At 47.1% G+C, this 23856-nt stretch overlaps 1 protein-coding gene across 1 annotated transcript in view; it reads right to left on the reverse strand.

Annotated features, from left to right (window-relative positions):
- spred3 (sprouty related EVH1 domain containing 3) overlaps nt 1-23425 on the reverse strand; it is a 115494-nt gene extending 92069 nt beyond the window's left edge. Inside the window, exon 1 of the mRNA XM_059951314.1 lies at nt 22865-23425. Coding sequence (XP_059807297.1) covers nt 22865-23241 — 377 coding nt within the window. The 5' untranslated portion in view covers nt 23242-23425. The remainder of the gene's footprint in view (nt 1-22864) is intronic.
- Nucleotides 23426-23856: the final 431 nt, after the last annotated feature.

Raw genomic sequence — 23856 nt, forward strand, 5'->3', positions numbered from 1 at the left:
GGATAAGAGACATTGTCCAAGATGGCATGCAACATGGACAGCATCCTCTTTTCAGACACCACCATAGACTCCATAGATGCCGTCTGACTTGCTGAGTTCCTCCAGCACTTTGTGTGTGCTTCCATGTCATCCCAGGCCCTCTTCGTCCCTCCTTCCCTCTCCCACCCACCTCTCTGAACCCTACCTTCTTACTGTATCTCTGGGGGCAGGTTGGAGGACTCTGCAGTAGACCTTTTATTTGTTTATAAAAAACTGTTTCAATTCTATATTCATTGTTGCTGTATCATAACAATTGGGGGCTCATCTGGGATCTGTTCTGACTTTGAGTTTAAATGCTTGTTTAATTATCAATATGAATTGAAAGGGGAATACCCGATTCTTTTGTTTGATTGGTTTGTTTGTGGTATTTGGGAACAATGAATATTGATAACTTTCTGGCATCGCCAGGTCTGGAGTTATTAGCAAAGGCGAAAAAGAGTGATGTATCTTAAAAGGTTGGAACTTTAAGGTATTTTGAAGACCACAACAAAGCCTGTAATTCAGAGAAGAATCGCGTCACACAATGTAGAGTCAGGTGATTTTGATTAAGTGGTTTTAGATATGATTCCAATAAGTAATCTAGAGTTGCTGTATAGTCGTTAACTTCCGGTTAACTTAGTCGTTTGTTTACTTTTTCATTTTTATTGAGCAGTGTTTAATAAATGGTTTATTTGTTTATAAAATACCTGTCTCCATTCTACATTCTATATTCATTGTTGCCATATCGTAACAATTGCCGTATCGTATATGTTTTTATAAAGCATCAGCATTACATCCTCGCCTTTGAATTCTAGTCTTCTAAAAATGAATGCAAACATTGCATTTGCCTTCCTCACCACTGACTCAACCTGCAAGTTAAAATTTAAGGAATCCTGCACAAGGACTCCCAAATCTCTTTGCACTTTGAGTTTTTGAATTTTCTCTCCATGTAGAATATAGTCTACCCTTTTACTTCTTCTACCAAAGTGCATGACCAAACACTTCCCGACACTGTATTCCATCTGCCATTTCTTTGCCCGTTCTCTTAATCTGTCTAAGTCCTTCTGTGGCCTTTCTGCTTCCTCAAAACTACCTGCCCCTCCACCTACCTTCATATCATAGAAACAGAGATATATTCTGCACATTACAGGCCCTTTGGCCCACAATGGTGTACCAAGCATGTAGGCTACTAGAAACTGCTGAGAACTTCCTTACCGCATAGCTCTCTATTTTTCTAAGATCCATGTTCCTATCTAAGAGCCTCTTAAAAAGACCCTGTTGTATCCGCCTCCACCACCATCGCTGGCAGTGCATTCCACGCACTCACCACTCTCTGTGTGAAAAATTTACCTCTGACATCTTCTCTGTACTTACTTCCAAGCACCTTAAAACTATACCCCCTTGTGTTAGCCATTTCAGCCCTGGGAAAAAGCCGCTCACTATCCACACGATCAATGCCTCTCATCATCTTATACACCCATATCAAGTCACCTCTCATCCTCCGTCGCTCCAAGGAGAAAAGGCCAGGTTCACTCAACCTATTCTCATAAGGCATTCACAAACCTGGCCACGAAGCCATCAATTCTGTCATCCAAGTCATTAACATATAATATGAAAGGAAACAGTCCCAACACAGACCCCCGTGGGACACCTCTAGTCACTGGCAGCCAACCAGAAAAGGTTGCTTTATTCCCACTCTGCCTTCTGCCGATAAGCCACTGCTTTATCCATTCTAGAATCTTTCCTGTAATACCATGAGCCTCATGTGTAGCACCTTGTCAAAGGCCTTCTGAAAATACAAGTACACAACATCAACTGATTCTCCTTTGCCTATCCTGCTTCTTATTTCCTCAAAGAATTCCAGCATAATTGTCTGGCAAGATTTTCCCTCCAGGAACCCATGGTAACCTTGGCCTATTTTTATCATGTGCTTTCCAAGTACCCGCAAACCTCATCCTTAACAGTCGATTCCAACACCTTCCCAACCACTGAGGTCAGTCTAACTGGCCTACAATTTCCTTTCTTCTGCCTCTCTCCCTTCTTGAAGGGTGGAGTGACATTTGTAATTTTCCAGTCGTCCAGAACCATGCCAGAATCTATTGATTTTTGAATGATCATTACCAAAAAATTCCTCAATCTCTTCAGCTACCTCTTTCAGAACCCTAGGATGTAAATCATGTGGTCCAAGTTTCCATGCACAATGGTCTCTGAAGTTTACAGAGAATTTTGTGGAAAACAGGAAAGTATCCAGCGAGCAGCAGTTCAGTGGGTGAAAATGACTTGTTAGGGAGAGAGGTTGGAGGAGAATGGCCAGACTGGTTCAAGCTGACAGGAAGGCGACAGTAACCCAAATAACCACATGTTACAACAGTGGGGTACCTATTGTATACTATCATTTTACCCATGTATAATGACAATAAAGATCATTCAATTCAAGTCAATGGTGTGCAGAAGAGCATCTCTGAATGCACAAAAGATTGAACTTTGAAGTGGATGGGCTACAGCAGCAGAAGACCACAAACATACACTCACCTAGGAGATTTACTAGAATGTTACCTGGGTTTCAGCACCTAAGTTACAGGGAAAGGTTGAACAAGTTAGGTCTTTATTTGGAACGTAGAAGGTTGAGGGGGGACTTGATAGAGTTATTTAAAATGATGAGGGGGATAGATAGAGTTGACGTGGATAGGCTTTTTCCATTGGGAGTAGGGGAGATTCAAACAAGAGGACATGAGTTGAGAGTTAGGGGGCAAAAGTTTAAGGGTAACACGAGGGGGAACTTCTTTACTCAGAGAGTGGTAGCTGTGTGGAATGAGCTTCCAGTAGAAGTGGTAGAGGCAGGTTCGATATTGTCATTTAAGGTAAAATTGGATAGGTATATGGACAGGAAAGGAATGGAGGGTTATGGGCTGAGTGCAGGTCAGTGGGACTAGGTCCGAGTAAGCGTTCAGCACGAACTAGAAGGGCCGAGATGGCCTGTTTCCGTGCTATAATTGTTATATGGTTAGGAGGTGGCCACTCAATATATAATGCACCTCCTAGAGGACCACCACCTTGTTGTGGTTTGGAGGCTTGTGTGCCTCTATGACCCAGAGAGCTATGTTGGCTGGAGTCAGGGCCTTGTGCTTTGGCTCTTTGTAGGGTCACCCATGACAAGCAGGTCAAAGGGTAGAGGCCAGTCTACACGCGGTCCACCGGTCCTCCAGGTTCAGGGGGTTCAGCTCAGGGCTAACAACCCTGGCTGGTAAAAACAAAATCATTCTGGATACAGCAATGAAGTAATTTTTACATCTGAGTGCAACGGTATTCCTGAGTCTCCAGCCAGCTGACTTGCATGACTGAGGGGAAGCTACTGGCACGACGAAGAAAGCCCGGCGAACCGCCAAGATCAAGACCAAAATTGGGTCTTGGCACGTACGACCCTGGACTACACCTGTGTGTAGATGGCCAGGGACAGACAGAGATAGAGGACCCTCACTGCTGCCCAAAACGCCAGCGGCGTAACGGGCAGAGACTAACTAACAAGCTGAACGCCGTACGGTACGAGAAGAGGCTCCTTGGGCGACGATGTTTTGTCAAAGAAGTGCAGACGGCACTGTAGCATAGCAGCTAAAATAAAGGCAGTAAAGCGCAGCGACCCGGTTTAAATTCTGCTGCTGTCTGTAAGGAGTTTGCACGTTCTCCCCGCATCTCTGTGGGTTTCCTCCAGGTGCCCTGGTTTTCTCCCACATCCTAAAGGTGAACGGGTTAGTATGTTAATTATTTGGATGAGTGTAAATAGGCGGTGCTGGCTTGTTGGGCTGGAAGGGCCCGTTATCTTTCTGTATCACTAAAGAAATTACTAAATTAGTAAATCAAACGCCCAATAACTAATCCCTTCTGTGACACATCCGTGTTTGCTCCATTTCCTGTGCTTCTTAGAGGTGTACAAGGTGATGAGAGGCATTGATCACGTGGATAGCCAGAGGCCTTTTCCCCAGGGCTGAAATGACTAGCACGAGAGGGCACAGTTTTAAGGTACCGGTACTTGGAAGCAGGTACAGAGGAGATGTCAGGGGTAAGTGTTTTTTTAAACGCAGACATTGGTGAGTGTGTGGAATGGGCTGCCAGGGACAGTGGTGGAGGCAGAGATGATAGGGACTATAATAAGAGACTCCTGGAGCTCAGAAAAATAGAGGGGTATGGGTAACCCTAGGTAATTTCTTAGGTAAGGACATGCTCGGCACCGCTTTGTGGGCCGAAGGGCCTGTATTGTGCTGTAGGTTTTCTGTGTTCCTATCTTTGTGTCTGTTTAAGAGCCTCTTGACTGCCCCTAATGCAATTGCCTCCACCATCACTGGAAGAGCCTTCCAGGTAGGCCCCACTCTGTAAAAGAAACCTGCCCTGAGCAGTCGAGGAGTTCTCTGCTGCTATGAACAGACACCCTTCTCATCCACCTACAAACACAGTCCTGTTCTTTGTGTGAATACTACCCATTTCCCAAAGGAAGGTGCGATTTCAGTTCAAGGATGAACTGAGGATTGCAGGCCTAGATCTGAGGTTTCGTGGTAGTGGGGCTTGGAGATGCTACCTCCTCGCCAGAAATGAGCGGCTACACGCCATTCGGAGTCTGAGGAGATTTTGCATGTCACCGAAGATCCTGCCAAATTTTTACAGATACCCCGCGCTGAACATTCTAAGGGGGTACATCTCCTTCTGGTGTGGGGGGGGGGGCACTGCACAGGATCAGAAAAAGATACAGAGTGTTGTGGGCTCAGCCATTCCCTCGAGGGAGTACTACCTGCCCCACCATCGAGGGCTTCTTCAAAGGGTGGTGCTACAAAATGGCGGCATCCATCATTAAGGACGCCCATCACCCAGGACATGCCCTCTTCTCATTGGTACCATCAGAGTGGATGTTCAGGAGCCTGGAGGCACATAAAATTTTTCAACAGCTTCTTCCTATCTGTCAACAGATTTCTAAATGAATCCATGAACTAAATCTTACTATTTTTGCACTACTTAATTATATACTGTATGCATTACTTAATGTATTTTATAGTATTTTTAATTCATTGAACTGTTCTCCTGCTGCAAAGCAACGCATTTTACAACATACAGCAGTGATAATAAACTCGATTTTGATTCTAGTTCTGATTCTCAAGTCTCACGGTGGCACGATGATCCCTCCCCCCCCCCGCCCGACGGGGAGTGTTCGCACCTTTCTCCACGTCTGAATCGGGGAACTCTCTCAAAGTGAAAGCAGGCACTGAACGTCGCCTCCCCGGCATCAGTGAGACCCGACGCGAGTCGGGGGACCGCTCTGGGCCGAGCGCTTCCGCTCCATCCGCCAGGAGGGGAATTCCCTGATGGCTGACCATTTTAATCCGATCCCCATTCCCGTTCCGACGGGTCGGTCCGTGGCCTGCTCTCCTACCACAAAGAGGCCACACTTGGGGTGGAGGAGCAACAACACCTCATATTCCACCTGGGTAGCCTTCAACCTGATTGATTTCTCCTCCTGGTAATTTTAATTTTTTTCTTTTTTTTTCCCTTCTGCCCTCTTCTTTTCCCCACTGTGGCCTCTTGCTTCTTCTCCTCACCTACCTATCACCTTCCCCCCGTGCCCCTCCTTCTTCCCTTGATCCACTCTCCTCTCCTATCAGATTCTTTCCTCTCCAGCCCTTTCCCTTACCCACTCACCTGGCTTCACCTATCGCCTTCTAGCTTGTCCTCCTTTCCCTCACCTTTCTAGTCTGGCTTCCTCGCCCTTCCTTTCCAGTCCTTATGAAGGGTCTCGGCCCGAACACATCGACTGTTTATTCATTTCTATAGATGCTGCCTGACCTGCTGAGTTCCTCCAGCAGCATTTTGTGTGTGTGCTGCTCTGGATTTCTAGCATCTGCAGACTCCCTCGTGTTAAAAAAAATCCACTGATTGTCTGGAGGTTCTCTGAAGGTCAGGGCCGAGCAGCACCTAAACCAATCCTTTGACTCATTCCGATCATGCTAGCCAAGTTGTCCAGTTGACCAAATCCCACTTGGCCATGTTTGGCCCACATCCCTCTAACAACTTGCTGAAACAAGCCTGTCTAAATGTATTTTACAATGTAATATTTGCATCTGCTTCTACCACTTCTTCTGGCAGCTTGCTTCTTAAACTCACAGCCCTGAGAAATCTGCTCTCGGGTTCCCTTTAAATAGACACAAAACGCTGGAGGAACTCAGCTGGTCAGGCAGCATCTATGGAAACGAATAAACAGTCGATGTGTTCAGGCCAAGACCCTTCTTCAGGACTGGAAAAGAGGGGGGAAGACGTCAGAATAAAAAAGGTGGGAGGAGGGGAAGGAGGACAAGCTAGAGGGTGATAGTTGAAGCAAGGTGGGTGGGAAAGGTCAAGGGTGAGAGAAGGAGGAGTCTGATAGGAGAGGAGAGTGGACGATGGGAGAAAGGGAAGTAGGAAGGGCACTGGGGGAAAGGTGAGGAGAAGAGGTAAGAGGCCAGAGTGAGGAATAGAAGAGCAGGGAAGGGAGAGGGATTTTTTTTTACTGAAAGGAGAAATCAATTTCCAAGCCATCAGGTTGGAGGCTACCTGGACGGAATGTGAGGTGTTGCTCCTCCACCCTGAGAGAGGCTTCACTGTGACTGAAGGGGAGGCCCCGGACCGGCAAATCGGAATGGGGACTGGGATAGGAATTAAAACGGCTGGCCACCGCGAAATTCGAAATTCTACTTTCAGTGGATAGGACGGAGTCTCTTTAAACAGCCCCCCCCCCCCACTTTAAACCTGCGCCCCACTAGTTTTAGACTTCCTGCGCCAGAGAAAGGCCCGCGACCATCCACCTTGGACGCTCTGCGTCCGGGCCATGCTCTCTTCTCACTGCTGCCCCCCAAACAGGAGACAGAGGAGCCTCCCGTCCCACACTGTCAGGTTCAGGAACAGTTATCGCCCTACAACCACCAGCGTGGATAACTTCACTCACCTCAACGCTGAACCAACTCCATAGACTTTCAAAAAGACCTGCAACTCACGTCCGTAGTATTATTTATTGCACTTTTTTTAAAATCATTTGCACAATTTGTCTTCTTTTGCATGTCGGGTGTTTGTCGAGCCCTGAAGAAGGGTCTCGGCCTGAAACGTCGACTGTTTATTTTTTTCCATAGATTCTGCCTGACCTGCTGAGTTCCTCCAGCGTTTCGTGTCTGTCACTTTGCTACTTACAGTTTACCATAACTTCTATTGTATTTCTTTATTTTCCTGTAATTGCCTGCAACAAAATACACCTCAAGGTCATATATGTTAGGCTATATTCTGGAGTTAGAACATAAACATAGAGCACATTACAGGCCCTTCGGCCCACAATGTTGTGCCGACCATGTAACCCACTCTGGAGAGTTAGGCTTGCATAGCAAATTTTAACTTCAGCAACCTGAACATGGATTGTAGATTAAATTCAAAGTGCAGCCTTGGACCTAGTTCCCTGCAGCTGCGGACACCAGTTAACTGAAAACTAGACAATGCAGATTAACATTCAATTTGGGTGTCTGGAGTGTGGGTGTGGAGAAAGAAGCGTTTGAAAACTACATGTAATTCACAGGAAGCATTGTAACTATAGAATTGTCCTGCTGTTACCTTTGATCTTTAGCATATAAAGTATCTGGAGTATTGGGTCAAGTGGGTCTCTTCCTCCGAGAGTGTGTCATTTTGTTGAATAAAACATTTCTACATCTGCAAGCTTCAGTGGCTCTTCAGTGTCAGTGCACATATAACCATAACAGCACAGAAACAGGACATCTCGGCCCTTCTAGTCCGTGCCAAACGCTTACTCTCACCTAGTCCCACCGGCCTGCACTCAGCCCACAACCCTCCATTCCTTTCATGTCCATATACCTATCCAATTTTACTTTAAATGACAATACCGAACCTGCCTCTACCACTTCTACTGGAAGCTCGTTCCACACAGTTACCACTCTCGGAGTAAAAAAGTTCCCCCTCGTGTTACCCTTAAACTTTTGCCCCCCAACTCTCAACTCATGTCCTCTTGTTTGAATCTCCCCTACTCTAAATGGAAAAAGCCTATCCACATCAACTCTATCTATCCCCCTCATAATTTTAAATACCTCTATCAAGTCCCCCCTCAACCTTCTACGCTCTAAAGAATAAAGACCCAACTTGTTCAACCTTTCCCTGTAACTTAGGTGCTGAAACCCAGGTAACATTCTAGTAAATCTCCTCTGTACTCTCTCTATTTTGTTGACATCTTTCCTATAATTCAGTGACCAGAACTGTACACAATACTCTAAATTTGGCCTTACCAATGCCTTGTACAATTTTAACATTACATCCCAACTCCTATACTCAATGCTCTGATTTATAAAGGCCAGCATACCAAAAGCTTTCTTCACCACCCTATCCACATGAGATTCCACCTTCAGTGAACTATGAACCATTATTCCCAGATTACTCTGTTGTACTGCATTCTTCATTGCCCGACCATTTACCATGTATGTCCTATTTTGATTATTCTTACCAAAATGTAGCACCTCACACTTATCAGCATTAAACTCCATCTGCCATCGTTCAGCCCACTCTTCTAACTGGCCTAAATCTCTCTGCAAGCTTTGAAAACCTACTTCATTATCCACAACACCACCTACCTTAGTATCATCTGCATACTTACTAATCCAATTTACCACCCCATCATCTATGTGACAAACAACATTGAACCCAGTACAGATCCCTGAGGCACACCACTAGTCACCGGCCTCCAACCTGACAAACAGTTATCCACTACTACTCTCTGGCATCTCCCATCCAGCCACTGTTGAATCCATTTTACTTATTCAATATTAATACCTAACGATTGAACCTTCCTAACTAACCTTCTGTGTGGAATCTTGTCAAAGGCCTTACTGAAGTCCATATAGACAACATCCACTGCTTTACCCTCGTCAACTTTCCTCGTAACCTCTTCAAAAAATTCAATAAGATTTGTCAAACATGACCTTCCACACAGAAATCCATGCTGACTGTCCCTAATCAGACCGTCTATCCACATAATAATATATACCATCTCTAAGAATACTTTCCATTAATTTACCCACCACTGACGTCAAACGGACAGGTCTATAATTTTGTAAACAATGGAACCACATGAACAATACATCAATCCTCCGGCACCATCCCCGTTTCTAATGACATTTGAAATATTTCCGTCAGAGCCCCTGCTATTTCTACACTAACTTCCCTCAACGTCCTAGGGAATATGCTGTCAGGACCCGGAGATTTATCCACTTTTATATTCCTTAAAAGCACCAGTACTTCCTCCTCTTTAATCGTCATAGTTTCCATAACTTCCCTACTTGTTCCCCTTACTTTACACAATTCAATATCCTTCTCCTTAGTGAATACCGAAGAAAAGAAATTGTTCAAAATCTCCCCCATCTCTTTCAGCTCCACACATAGCCGTCCACTCTGATCCTCTACGGGACCAATTTTATCCCTCACTATCCAATATATTGGATGATATATATATATATATCACTATATATTGATGATAAGTTTACTTTGAACTTTGAAACTTGTTCATGCCCCTCATATTTTATACACTTCTATAAATGCACCCTCAGCCTCCTACACTCCAGAGGAAACAGTCCTCGCCAAGGGCCTTTGCTGAAGTGTTAAACTGTTAAAACAATTCCACGGAGGACCGCATCCAATTCAAAAATTCAATTCACCACATCCTGGCAGAGGAGGAGGTGAGCGCAGTCTCTCTCACTCACCCATGTTCACTCTCACCTCGTTCCACTCCCACAGCCTCACGCGTCCCTGTCTCCTGAAGCCTTCTCCAGCCCTCCAAAATCAGTTCCGGATTCTCGAGGGGCTGAATCAAAACACAGCACTGACTACAAGCACGCTGGACGCTGACGCTGGAAATCCAGAGCAACACACGCGAAACGCCGGAGGAACTCAGCAGGTCAGGCAGCATCGATGGAAGTGAATAAACGGTCAACGTTTCAGGCCGAGGGAACTTTATCAGGACTGGAAAAGAAGGGGAGAAGATGCCAGAATAAAAAGGTGGTGGGGGGGGGGGAGGAAAAGTAGAAGATGAGCAGTGAATCCAGGTGGGTGGGAAAGGTCAAGGGCTGGAGAAGAAGGAATCTGATTGGAGAAGAGAGTGGACCATGGGAGAAAGGGAAGGAGGAGGGGACCCAGGGGCGGTGATAGGCAGGTGAAGAGAAGAGGAAAGAGACCACAGTGGGGAATAGTAGTAGAGGGGGAAAAGAAAATTAAAAGAATAAAAAAAAATCAGTAGATGAACTCAATGTTCATGCCATCAGGTTGGCGGCTACCTAGATGGAATATGAGGTGTCGCTCCTCCAGACCGAGAGCAATTTCACCGTGGCAAAGCAGGAGGCCATAGACCGACATGTCGGAACGCGAATGGGGACAGGAATTAAAATGGCCGACCACCGGGGATTCCTGCTTCTGACAGATGGAGTGGGATTTTCTCGACAAAGCGGTCCCTCAGTCTATGTGGGGTCTCAGCAATGAAGAGGAGGCCACGCCAGGAGCAATGGGTACAATGGACAACCCCAGCAGATTTGCAGGTTCAGGTGAAGTCTCCCACTCACAGTTCCACTCCAAGTCCTGCCACTCTCTTCCCACACCGCCTCCCATCTCCCCCTCTAACTCAATCCCTTAAGCAGCTTTTCCTCCGCTCTCCCAATGCTTCTGCTTCCAGCAAAGAAGGCCGTTCAACCCATCGAGCCTATGCCAGCTCTCAGAGCCATCCCATCACTTCCCGAGTCCCGATGAAGTGGCTCATAGACGCCGTTCACCCATTGAGTCCCTCTAGCAGTGTGTGTGTGTGTGTGTGTGTGTGTGTGTGTGTGTGTGTGTGTGTGTCCATTTCCAGTATCTGATATCTCTCTCATGTCTCCATCACTTCCCGAGTCCTGATGAGGGTCCTCACCCAAAAGCTTCAACCGTTCATTTCTCTCCAGTGATGCTGCCTGAGATACACAAAAACACAGAAAACCTACAGCACAATACAGACCCTTCGGTCCACAAAGCTGTGCCGAACATGTCCTTACCTTAGAAGTGACCTAGGGCTACCCATAGCTCTCTATTTTTCTGAGCTCCATGTACCTATCCAGGATTCTCTTAAAAGGCCCTATTGTATCCGCCTCCACCAGCTTTGCCGGCAGCCCGTTCCACGCACTCAGCACTTTCCGCATAAAAAACTTACCCGACATCTTCCCCATACCTGCTTCCAAGCAAGTTAACACTGTGCCCTCTCGTGCTAGCCATTTCAGCCCTGGGAAAAAGTCTCTGATTATCCACATGATCAATACCTCTCATCATCTTATACACCTCTATCAGGTCATCTCTGATCCTCCGTCGCTCCAAGGAGAAAAGGCCAAGTTCACTCAACCTATTCTCATAAGGCACGCTCCCCAATCCAGGCAACATCCTTGTAAATCTCCTCTGCACCCTTTCTATGGCTTCCACATCCTTCCTGTAGTGAGGCGACCAGAACTGAGCACAGTACTCCAAGTGGGGTCTGACCAGGGTCCTATATAGCTGCAACATTACCTCTCGGCTCCTAAATTCAATTCCACGTTGATGAAGGCCAATGCACCATATGCTTTCTTAACCACAGAGTCATCCTGTACAGCTGCTTTGAGAGTCCTATGGACTCGAACCCCAAGATCCCTCTGATCCTCCACACTGCCAAGAGTCTTACCATCAATACTATATTCTGCCATCATATTTGACCTACCAGAACGAACCACTTCACACTTATCTGGATTGAACTCCACCTGCCATTTTACGAGGGCTGGTCCAGCTGTCCAGTTCTTACACTGGCATTGCTCACAGAATTCCTAGCAATTTGTTCTCTCTATCAACACCCCCACTCCACCCATTCTGCCCCACCCCGATGTTCCTCTACCCAACAGCAGGAATCAATCCCAGAAGAGATTCTGCCAGTGCTGGAGATCCAGAACAACACACACAAAATGCTGGAGGAACTCGGCAGGTCAGGAGGGGAGTGAACAGTCGACATTTCAGGCCGAGGCCATCACAGCAGACAATTACCTACCAACTGGGGGGATAGTAGAGTGTCAGGGGTATGCCCCACGTGGTCACAAGGAGGACAAGCAAACACAACAGTGGAGGTCAGTATCGAACTTGGGTCATGGCACCATAAGACAGTAAGACTTAGGAGCAAAATTAGGCCATTTGGCCCATCGAGCCTGCTCTGCCATTCAATCATGGCTGATCCTTTTTTCCTCTCCTCCTCAACCCCAGTTCCCGGCCTTCTCCCCGTAACCTTTGATGCCGTGTCCAATCAAGAACCTACCAATCTCTGCCTTAAATACACCCAATGACTTGGCCTCCACAGACGCACGTGGCAACAAATTCCACAGATTCACCACCGTCTGGCTGAAAGGGTGCCCCTCTATCCTGAAGCTGTGCCCTCTTGTCCTGGACTCCCCCACCATGGGAAACATCCTTTCCACATCCACTCTGTCTGGACCTTTCAACATTCCAGAGGTTTCAATGAGATCACCCCTTCATCCTTCGGAATTCCAGTGAGTACAGAGTCATGAGACAGACTGAGCATTACGAAGCACGTGGGATTAATTCAGAGTGCATTCCTCTGCTCCATCCTCCAAAAGCGGAACTGCCTGTGGCCAAATATTCTAACTCCCATTCCCATTCCGACTCGTCGGAACCAACTTTCGCCTGATGCCACTTCCGACAGGTGCGGGGCGATGCGTGCGGAATGATAGGAATTTTCCATGAACACCCGAAACTCTGCTGGAGGAACTCAGCAGGTCAGGCAGCATCTGTGGAAAATGAATAGACTGTTGATGTTTCAGCCTGAAACCCTTCATCAGGAGTGAAAAGGAAGGGGGATGACTTACAACCTAATAAATTGACTGTGGCATGGTGCGAAGACAATAACCTATCCCTCAACGTCAGCAAGATGAAGGAATTGGTTGTTGACTTCAGAAGGAGTAGCGGACCACACAACCCCATCTACATCGGTGGTGCGCAGGTGGAACAGGTCAAAAGCTTTAAGTTCCTTGGTGTGGATATCACAAATGACCTGATTTGGTCTAACCAAGCAGAGTCCACTGCCAAGAAGGCCCACCAGCACCTTTACTTCCTGAGAAAGCTGAAGAAATTTGGCCTGACCCCTAAAACCCTCACTAATTTTTATAGATGCACCGTAGAAAGCATTCTTCCAGGGTGCATCACAACCTGGTATGGAAGTTGTCCTGTCCAAGATCAGAAGAAGCTGCAGAAGTTAGTGAACACAGCCCAGCACATCACACAAACCAATCTTCCGTCCTTGGACTCACTTTACACCGCACGCTGTCGGAGCAGTGCTGCCAGGATAATCAAGGACATGACCCACCCAGCCAACACACTTTTTGTCCCTCTTCCCTCCGGGAGAAGGTTCAGGAGCTTGAAGATTCGTACGGCCAGATTTGGGAACAGCTTCTTTCCAACTGTGATAAGACTGCTGAACAGATCCTGTCCCGGTTCTGGGCCGTACCTTCCAAATATCCAGACCTGACTTGCACTACCTTACTTTCCCTTTTCTATTTTCTAATTATGATTTATAAATTAAATTTTTATTATATTTAATTTGATTTGTACTTCAGGGAGTGCGAAGCGCAGAATGAAATATTGCTGTGATGATTGTATGCTCTAGTATCAATTGTTTGGTGACAATAAAGTATGTAAGTATAATTCCTCAAAATATCGACAGTATTTCTGTGTCTGGCCAACATGTTATTGCGTTTGTTACATTGATAGCTAGGAGGGCCTTTTGTTGAAATGGAAGGATAGATCAGCTCCTACTTTGTCACAATGGTTCTCTCAAGTGATGTTGTGTCTTAGCTTGGAGAAAATTAGAAGTCAAACATTTGAACCTTTATTTGATTCTGAGAAGAGATGGCGCTCATTTGCTCATTATTGTCATTTCAGATAACTGACAGATTTTCTCCATGATCTAATTGTAAATTTGTTTCTGATATATTTTTCTTTCTTGTTGGCGGTTTGATGTTTGTTTTTAGAAGTTTTCTGTATGACGCGTGGCTCCGGGGTCGTACCCCCAATGGGTTTCTTTTTTTTCTCTCACTTTTCTTGCTTAGTAGAGTTTTTTTTAATTCACAGAAGTTTTCAATCTTTAAGATAATTTCTTTTTTTTTTCCCGAGGCATTGTAAGTGTTGTTACTTCGATGTACCTGTGTTATTTTTGAATAATAATAATGATAATAAAAAGATTTGAAAAGAAGGGAAGGGGCAAGACTCCGGAATAAAAAGGTTGTGGGGGGGGGGACGGGAAGGATAATAACTCGAAGGTGAGGGGTGAAACCAGGTGGGTGGGAAAGGTAAAGGGCTGGCGATGAAGGAATCTGATAGGAGGGGAGAAAGGGGAAAATATACAGAAGTGGTGGGCAGGTGACAGTGGGTGAAAGGCCGGAGTGGGGGATAGAGGAAGAGGGGAGGAGGAGGGAAGTTTTATTTTAAACTGGGAGGAGAGATTGATGTTCATGCCAACAGGTTGGAGGCTACCCAGATGGAATATAAGGTGTTGCTCCTCCACCCTGAGGTCGGCCTCGGCCTGGCACAAGAGGAGGCCGTGGTCTGACATGTCGGAACGGGAATGGGAATGAAAATGCTTGGCCACCAGGAAGTTCTGCTTCTGGTGGAAGGAGCGGAGGGATGGGCTCTGGATTAACCCTAAGTGCTCAGCCTGCAGCCCCGCAGGTCACAGCCACTTTCGACAGGCTGACCATTTCTCTCCCCGCTTTGCCCTCAGACCCTGAGCCTCAGCGCGTTCACAAGCCAGAGAGGAATCGTTTTGCTTAACCCTTCTGTCGACTAACTTGAAGCCACCCACCTCCCACCCCAGTGACTGACAACTGCCCCAGGGTTCCCTTCGCCCCCATTCACCCTGCCCTCCCCCCCTCACCACAACACGATTTATTCCTCTGAATCTCACTTTCCCAGCTCTGACAAATCATCGGAGCATTTCTCCCCACAGACGCTGCCTGACCTGCTGAGTGCTTCAGTCAGAAACAAGAGAAAATCTGCAGATACTGGGAATCCGAGCAATGCACACCCAAGATGCTGGAGAAACTCAGCAGGCCGGGCAGCGTCTAGGGAGAAAAATAAGTGGGACCTGCTGAAGGGTCTCGGCCTGAAACGTCGACTGTTTACTCTTTTCCATCGATGCTGCCTGGCCCGCTGAGTTCCTCCAGCATTTTGTGTGTGTGTGTGGTTTTTACTGCTGAGTGTTTCCTGCATCTTGCTTCACATTTCCAGCATCAGGCATTATGGATTACTCTGTGACAACGTATAGGACGGTCTGTAAGAAATAATTTTCCTGGGCTGGTCCCCTTTGCTCAAACTACACCAAATACCTTTTTCAATTTAAAAAAAACATGTCTGACACACCTGACCTGGAAGGGTTCAACAAACTGGTGAAGTCATCCCCCTCTCCAAGGTGAAATATAAACACTGGAATTTCACCACCGAACACATTTAACATCACAAATGCCCCCGTTTGAAAAAAACAGATCTACCCACCGCATATATATTTTAAAAAAACTCAAGAGAAACATGAAAATCCTCCGTTTAGTCCTTTGAAGAAAGCTAACTGAATAGCGGAACAGTGTGGTGCGTGGCCCGTGGCCCGTGGCCCGCGGGTCCCGGAGAACCAGAGCTGGATACATACAGTAATGTATAAATTTTTTTGTGAATGGAGGATCACGTGACCCACCCAGGGCTCTTTGTCCTCCGCCTAAAAACAACAGGTGAAGGGGACGGGAATGCAATGTTAACAGAACCAAATGTAACAAACTAGAAACAAAGGGAGGGGCTGCTGAAACAATTCGCCCCCCCCCCAACACTGGCTAGAACATATTATTGTTTTTAAAAAAACAACCCCGATAATAAATGGGTATTTTTTTTATGAATGGAACCTAAATGCAAATGAGACCGATTCAAAAAGGAATGGCCATTCGCCCCCTCCCCCTTTTAAAAACAACGATTAATTTCATTCACAAAAATAAAAAAAGTGTCAATTACAGTCGGGCTGAAATTGCAAGGGCTTTTAAAAAATGGATGTTTCCAATCAGGGTATTACAGTAGTGTACGTATATATAAATATATATTTTTTGCTTTTTTTTCAATGGTCGTACAGTGCCGCCCTGTACTGGATTTTATATTTGTTTAATAATTATTATGGCAGGCCTGCCAGTGATGTTGTTAAAGGCACAAGACTCACTCCTCATCCATGCTCGGTGGTTGCAAATTAGTGCATCATCCTTTCCCAGTCCGGCATCGTGTAGTCTCCATCAAACAGCAGCCATTTTCATCCAGGGTGTTAGTTTTTTTCTGTCTTTCCCCAAAAAATAAAATTGTCTTATGAAGAAATCTCTCCCGCTCCCCCCGCCGCCGGGATCTGACAGCTTCTCGCCCCGGGAGCACAGAGTTCAAAGCCGGCTGCACTCGCTGCCACAGCCCGCTGGAACCCTGCGCCCTCCGCTGGGTCCTAGCGCCTGCCCTGTCTATTATCATGTTGGCGTTCTCCACGGTCCTAGCGCCCTCCCCGCGGCCACTCCGTGTCGGAGATAAACTAAACGAAAAGGAAGGCAGGGGATGGTTAAATGCAGCTGCAGCAGCCCTAACTACACAGTCGCATTTACTGGGTAGTCCTTTCCCAGTAATAAGGCGATAAGGAAGAAGGACTGCAGTTTCCTGGACCTCCAACGAATGCCAGTGTCTTCCCCCTGGGATACAACAGCCTGCAGATGCCGGAATCAGGAGCGAAACGCTGGAACAATTCCCAGTCCATCACTGTGTGATCTTGCTGTGCCACAATCACCTCCATGACAGCGGGCCCAGCGACATCCGTGGAGGGAGACGGTGTTCTCATTGGTAGTTTCCGCTATCATGGAGGTGATTTTGGCACAGCAAGATCACACAGCGATGGGCCGGTAATTTGGGTTGGTGATTGGTTGGTTAGCAAATGTCTGGTAAGGGGTGTTGAAGGCCCCTTCCTTCAGTTATGATGCCAAAGCCGGACACCAGCTCTCTGAGGTAGATGGCGGTAAGCGTACAGTTTCGGGGACACAGGTTCAGAAACGCACCCAATTTATTATCACCGTCATACTATACACCATAAAGTTTGTTGTTTTGTGGTAGTGGTACAGAACAATGGCTCAATGGGGCCATTCAATGTCAGAGAATGGATTCAGTACACAACCTGAAACTCTTACTCTCCGCAGACACCCGCCAAACAGAAACCCCAATGAATGAATGACGGAAAAATGTTCGAACCCCAAAGCCCCCCACCCCCTCCCGTGCATAAGCATCAACCCTCCTCTCCCCTTACCCCTTATCCTTGTAAGCGGAACAAGTGCTACACCTGCCCTTTCGCTTCCTCCCTCACCACCATTCAGGGCCCCAGACAGTCCTTCCAGGTGAGGCGACACTTCACCTGTGAGTTGGCTGGTGTGGTATACTGCGTCTGGTGCTCCCGGTGCGGCCTTTTATATATTGGTGAGACCCGACGCAGACTGGGAGACCGTTTCGCTGAACACCTACGCTCAGTCCACCAGAGAAAGCAGTATCTCCCAGTGGCCACACATTTTAATTCCACGTCCCATTCCCATTCTGATATGTCTGTCCATGGCCTCCTCTACTGTCGAAATGAAGCCACACTCAGGTTGGAAGAACAACACCTTATATACCAGCTGGGTAGCCTCCAACCTGATGGCATGAACATTGACTTCTCTAACTTCCGTTAATGCCCCTCCTCCCCTTCTTACCCCATCCCTGAGATAATTAGTTGTTTGCCTGTTCTCCATCTTCCTCTGGTGCTTCCCCCCCCCCCCACTTTCTCCCTAGGCCTCCCGTCCCATGATCCTTTCCCTTCTCCGGCTCTGTATCCTTTCGCCAATCACCTTTCCAGCTCTCAGCTTCACCCCACCCCCTCTGGTCTTCTCCTATCATTTTGCATTTCCCCCTCCCCCTCCTACTTTCAAATCTCTCACTATCTTTCCTTTCAGTTAGTCCTGACGAAGGGTCTTGGCCCGAAACATCGACAGTGCTTCTCCCTGTAGATGCTGCCTGGCCTGCTGTGTTCCACCAGCATTTTGTGTGTGTTGCTTGAATTTCCAGCACCTGCAGATTTCCTCGTGTTTCCTCCCCTTACCCCACTTGTTCCCGCAGAAAGCCGCAGCCGCCCGCCATGAAAAAGCGAGGTCCCCAAAAAGACCGTGATTAAAGTCCGTCAGAAAACCACTGTTCATCAAAAGCTTGCATGTCACAGTCTCTCCCTCTCTCTCACTAATGAGTGAAAGAGAGGTATTACTCCTGCATTAAGATTACCAAAAGTTACCGTGAGAGCATATAAAAACTAAATAAATCATGAATGAAGAGCAAAAGGATAGTAAGGAAGTCTCTGTGGATTCATGAACCATTCTGAATTCTGAGGGCGGAGGGGAAAAATCTGTTCTGAAAATGTTGAGTGTGTGCCCTCAGCCTCCTGGACCTCCTCCCTGATGGTAGCACCGTGAAGAGGGTATTCCTAGGTGGAAGGCCCTTTATGATGAGTTGCACCCTCTTCCAGCATCTCCTCTTGAGGGTGTCCCTGGTGGTGTGAGGCTCGTTCCCACGACGGATGTGGCTGAGTCTGTGACCTCCCGATCTTGTGCACCGAAGCCTCCTGTGATGCAAGCAGTCGGAATGTTCTCCGTGGTACATCTGCAGAAGCGTCTGGTGACTTATACCTCATGGCAAATAGCCGGGGATAAATCTTCTGGAACGCTGACACCCAGGAACTTGAAGCTGCTCACTCTTTCCACTGCCGATCCCTCAATAGGGATTGTGTGCTCTCCCAACTCCTTGAGTCCACAATCAACTCCTTGGCCTTGCTAATGCGACACCGCTCAACTAGCTGATCTACCACTCTCCTGTACGCCTCCTCATTGCAGGGGAAGGGGACCTGGGGGTGGGAAAAGTTAAGTGAACCAAGAAGTCATGGAGAGAACAGAATAGAATAGAGTAGGCATCCGTTAGACTCGTGAGACCATGGATTTGCGCCTTGGAAGGTTTCCAGGGCGCAGGCCTGGGCAGGGTTGTATGGGAGACCGGCAGTTGCCCAAGCTGCAAGTCTCCCCTCTCCACACCACCGATGTTGTTCAAGGGAAGGGCACTAGGACCCAAGCAGCTTGGCACCGGTGTCGTCGCAGAGCAATGTGTGGTTAAGTGCCTTGCTCAAGGACACAACGCGTTGCCTCAGCCAAGGCTCGAACCAGTGACCTTCAGATCATTAGACCGATGCCTTATCCACTACTAGGCCATGCACCAACATGGAGAGAACAGTCCCAGAAAGGATGAGTGTAATGGAGATGGGATCAGTGGTGGGGTCCCGTTGGAGCTGTCCGCTGTATTGGATGTGGTGGCTGGTGGGGACAAAGGTGAGGATTAGGGGAACGGTCTGTGTCCTGTGTGGGAAGGGGGAGAGCGACACCAGACGTGGGATGTGGAGGGAATGAGGTGGATGAAGATAGGGGACATTTCAGAGGTCCTCAAGTGGGAAACCTGAGAATGAATGACCTTCCATTCTGACCCCCATGGCTCCCTGACTTTACCCTGCAATCCCAGTCGGTGTAACCTCTGCTCCTACATCTCGTCTCTCACCTCACCTCCATCCGGGGACACAAACAGCCCTTCCAGGTTCCCCCAATCTTTCTACTGCATTCAGTGTTCGTGACGTGGTCTCCAGACTGGGTGACCATTTCACACTCCATCCGCAGTGACCATCCTGGCCTCTCAATTACATCATTTCAACTCCCCGTCCTGCTCCCACACCACCACCATCGTCAATGTTCCCTCTAATGTGTGCATGCATGTGCATATCTTTGCTTGCTAGCGCACAGAGGAATTTAAACTAGGCACAAAAGGTTTTCACCCTCTACCTCGTGGGCATGTTAAGCATATTTCACAATCATACACTATCACATTTCCTTTTCCAGTTTCTGATGCAGACGGTGATGACGATGTGGAGTTTGCAATGATTTGCCTGCAGAGTTTAGAACTGGCTTATTCATACGATTTATATTGAAGAAATTGTTGATTGTACAACGAGATCTAGGTGTCCTTGTTCATCAGTCACTGAAAGTAAGCATGCAGGTACAGCAGGCAGTGAAGAAAGCTAATGGCATGTTGGCCTTCATAACAAGGGGAGTTGAGTATAGGAGCAAAGAGGTCTTTCTGCAGTTGTACAGGGCCCTGGTGAGATCCCACCTGGAGTATGGTGTTCAGTTTTGGTCTCCAAATTTGAGGAAGGACATTCTTGCTATTGAGGGAGTGGAGCATAGGTTCACGAGGTTAATTCCTGGGATGGCAGGACTGTCATATGTTGAAAGATTGGAGTAACTGGGCTTGTATACACTGAAATTTAGAAGGATGAGAGGGGATCTGATTGAAACATATAAGATTATTAAGGGATTGGACACGCTAGAGGCAGGAAACATGTTCCCGATGCTGGGGGAGTCCAAGACCAGAGGTCACAGTTTAAGAATAAGGGGTAGGCCATTTAGATCGGAGTTGAGGAAAAACTTTTTCACCCAGAGAGTTGTGGATCTATGGAATGCTCCGCCTCAGAAGACAGTGGAGGCCAATTCTCTGGATGCTTTCAAGAGTTAGATAGAGCTCTTAAAGATAGCGGGGTCAAGGGATATGGGGAGAAGGCAGGAACGGGGTACTGATTGTGGATGATCAGCCATGATCACATTGAATGGCGGTGCTGGCTCGAAGGGCTGAATGGCCTACTCCTGCACCTATTGTCTATTGTCTCTTGTCACTGTGTTGAATTCCAAAGAAGCAAAGGAGTGAGGCGCAAAAGAACTGCTAGTGGCTTAATGAAACAGTGGAAATGGCTTCACTAAGAGCTCATGAGGTCAGGAACGTGCGGGTTATGAGAAATATTTTTGTACAATACAGAAACCGGCGTTACCTATGTGTATTGTCGCAGAACTTGCAAATGGGGAGAAGTGGAGTGATATTTGGAACTTGGCTTTTTAAAGTGTCGTTTAGCAAGCAAATCACATATGGATGGTGTGCAAAAGCTCTGGCGAGAAAACCCTTCCCTATCCACTGAAGGCCTGTTAGTATTTTATCTGAGAGTGCAGTTGAGCGAAAGCGATTACAATCAAATCCAGAGGAGATCGAAGTTCTTATTGACAGTGTTTTGCTGGCTGTTATAATGAATACCCTTATATATAAAATCCAGTGCTCACATGTTGTTGTCACCGGGCAAAAGATTGCACAGCACAAGATTTTTGCACACTCTGGTCATTACAAATTAGAGGGAACATTGATCATCATCATCATAATCTGCCATGTTGTATGACATCATCATTATGAGCCGTGTCGTATGACATGGACGTTCATGCTCTTGACCACCATTGTTCTTGGCAAATTTTCCCACAGAAGTGGTTTGCCATTGCCTTCTTCTGGGCAGAGTCTTTACAAGATGGGTGACCCCCAGCCATTATCAATACTCTTCAGAGATTGTCTGCCTGATGTCAGAGGTCGCATATCCAGGATTTGTGATCTGCACCGGCTGCTCGTACGACCATCCACCACCTGCTTCCAATGCTTCTCCTAACCCTGATCAGGGGGGCTAAACAGATGCAACACTTTGCCGAAAGGTGACCCGCAGGCTGGCGGAGGGAAGGAGCGCCCTACGCCTCCTTGGGTGGAGACGAATCTCCACCCTGCCAACCTCTTCAGCCTTGCCCTTCTCCACTGCCAGAGTGAGGTCAAAAGCAAGCTGGAAGAACACTTCATATTCCCATTGGGTAGCCTACGGCCAAACGGTGTGAACACTGAACTTTCCAGTTTTGAGTAACCCACTCCGCCCGTGTTCCTCTCCCGCTCCCACCGGTTAACAAAGTGTCACCCCTGTTTCGTTCACCATTTCAGAGGAGGCTGGCCAGATTAATTCAAAACAGTCAGGAAGGCGACAGTAGTTCATATAACCACACTTCACAACCGCGGTGTGCAGAAGGGCAACTCCGAGCACACAACACGTCCAGCCTCGAAGTGGAGGGGCTACAGCAGCGGAGGACCACAAACAGTCACTCCGTGCCCACTTTATTAGGTACAGGAGACACCTAGTAAGACGCGTTGCTCTGTCAGGTGTACTTACCGCTGCGTTGAACTAAGTCCGCGGCTCGCAACCAACGGGCAACTGGATCGGCTGCGGAGATGACTGGCTTCACAGCTGTGGACTCACTTTCTTGGACTTCAGTTCTGAATGTTGTTTGGTCACCATTATTATTATGTGACCAATTTCCCCTGCACGCTGGGTGTCTGAGTGCTCTTCTTTTTTAATGGGTTACCATAGAACCATAGAACACTACAGCACAGTACAGGCCCTTCAGCCCTCCATGTTGTGCCCACCCATATAATCCTTAAAAAAAAGTACTCACCCCACACTACCCCATTACCCTCTATTTTTCTTTCATCCATGTGCCTGTCCAAGAGGCTCGTAAATACCCCTAATGTTTTAGCCTCCACCATCATCGCTGACAAGTCATTCCAGGCACTCACAACCCTCTGTGTAAAAAACTTACCCCTGATGTCTCCCCTAAACTTCCCTCCCTTAATTTTGTACAAATGCCCTCTGGTGTTTGCTATTGGTGCCCTGGGAAACAGGTACTGACTATCCACCCTATCTGTGCCTCTCATAATCTTGTAGACCTCTATCAAGTCCCCTCTCATTCTTCTACGCTCCAAAGAGAAAAGTCCCAGCTCTGCTAACCTTGCTTCACGTGACTTGTTCTCCAAACCAGGCAACGTCCTGGTGAATCTCCTCTGCACCCTCTCCATAGCTTGCACATCCTTCCGATAACGAGGTGACCAGAACTGAACACAATACTCTAAGTGCGGTCTCACCAGAGCTCTACTGCGTTTCTTTGTTCTGCCTGTAAGGAGACACATCCCAGGGTTGCATATAGTACAATAAATAAAGAATGTACTTTGTATGTTCTGCGCCTTACCAAGTCGGCAACCTGCCTTCTTCACCGTCCAATCTACCTGTGTGGCCACGTTCACGGACCTTGAAATCCGCTGGAATCCTGGAATCCGCTGTTCGTCCTTGGCGCCGTTTAAATTGGTGAGTTTGTGTGTCGTTGTCATATGCACGGAGGTCGCGTACAAAGCGTCCACACGGATGATTTCATCACATCGGTGCACTGAGGTAGTACGAGGGAACTCAGTAACGGAATTCAGAATGAGGTGTCAGCTACAGGCAGGTGCAAAGCCACGATCAGGTGGGAGTTCTCCCATGTAATTTTGTACCCACACCAGACTTCCTAATGTAATACCCTGGTTAATGTTTCACACGGACAGTGGTGAGTGCGTGGAATGCACTGCCGGTGGCGGTGGAGGAACCGGATGCAATAGGGTCTTTTAAAAGCTTAGAAACTTCCGCGCTTAGAGGGCTAAGTGCTAGGGAAATTCCAGGCAGTTTCTGGAGTAGGTTACATGGTTGTGGGCCAAACGGCCTATAATGTGCTGCAGATTTCTATGTTCTAATGATCCTGCTTTATTTTATTAATACAGTTAATGTGTTGGTTATTTTATTTTTATTTTTCTGCAGATTTTCTTTTCATTAAGTGTTCCTTTAATTACATTATACAATCGGGTACTTCATTTTTTGCTGTTTGAAGTAATAATTCAGTTGATTGATAAGTTAAGCTTGTTGTGTTAGCCAATAGGATTAGTCTCATTAAGGTGGTTTGTCGGGAGAGA

This window comes from Hypanus sabinus, chromosome 26 (assembly GCF_030144855.1).
Source record: "Hypanus sabinus isolate sHypSab1 chromosome 26, sHypSab1.hap1, whole genome shotgun sequence".
Lineage (NCBI taxonomy): Eukaryota > Metazoa > Chordata > Chondrichthyes > Myliobatiformes > Dasyatidae > Hypanus > Hypanus sabinus.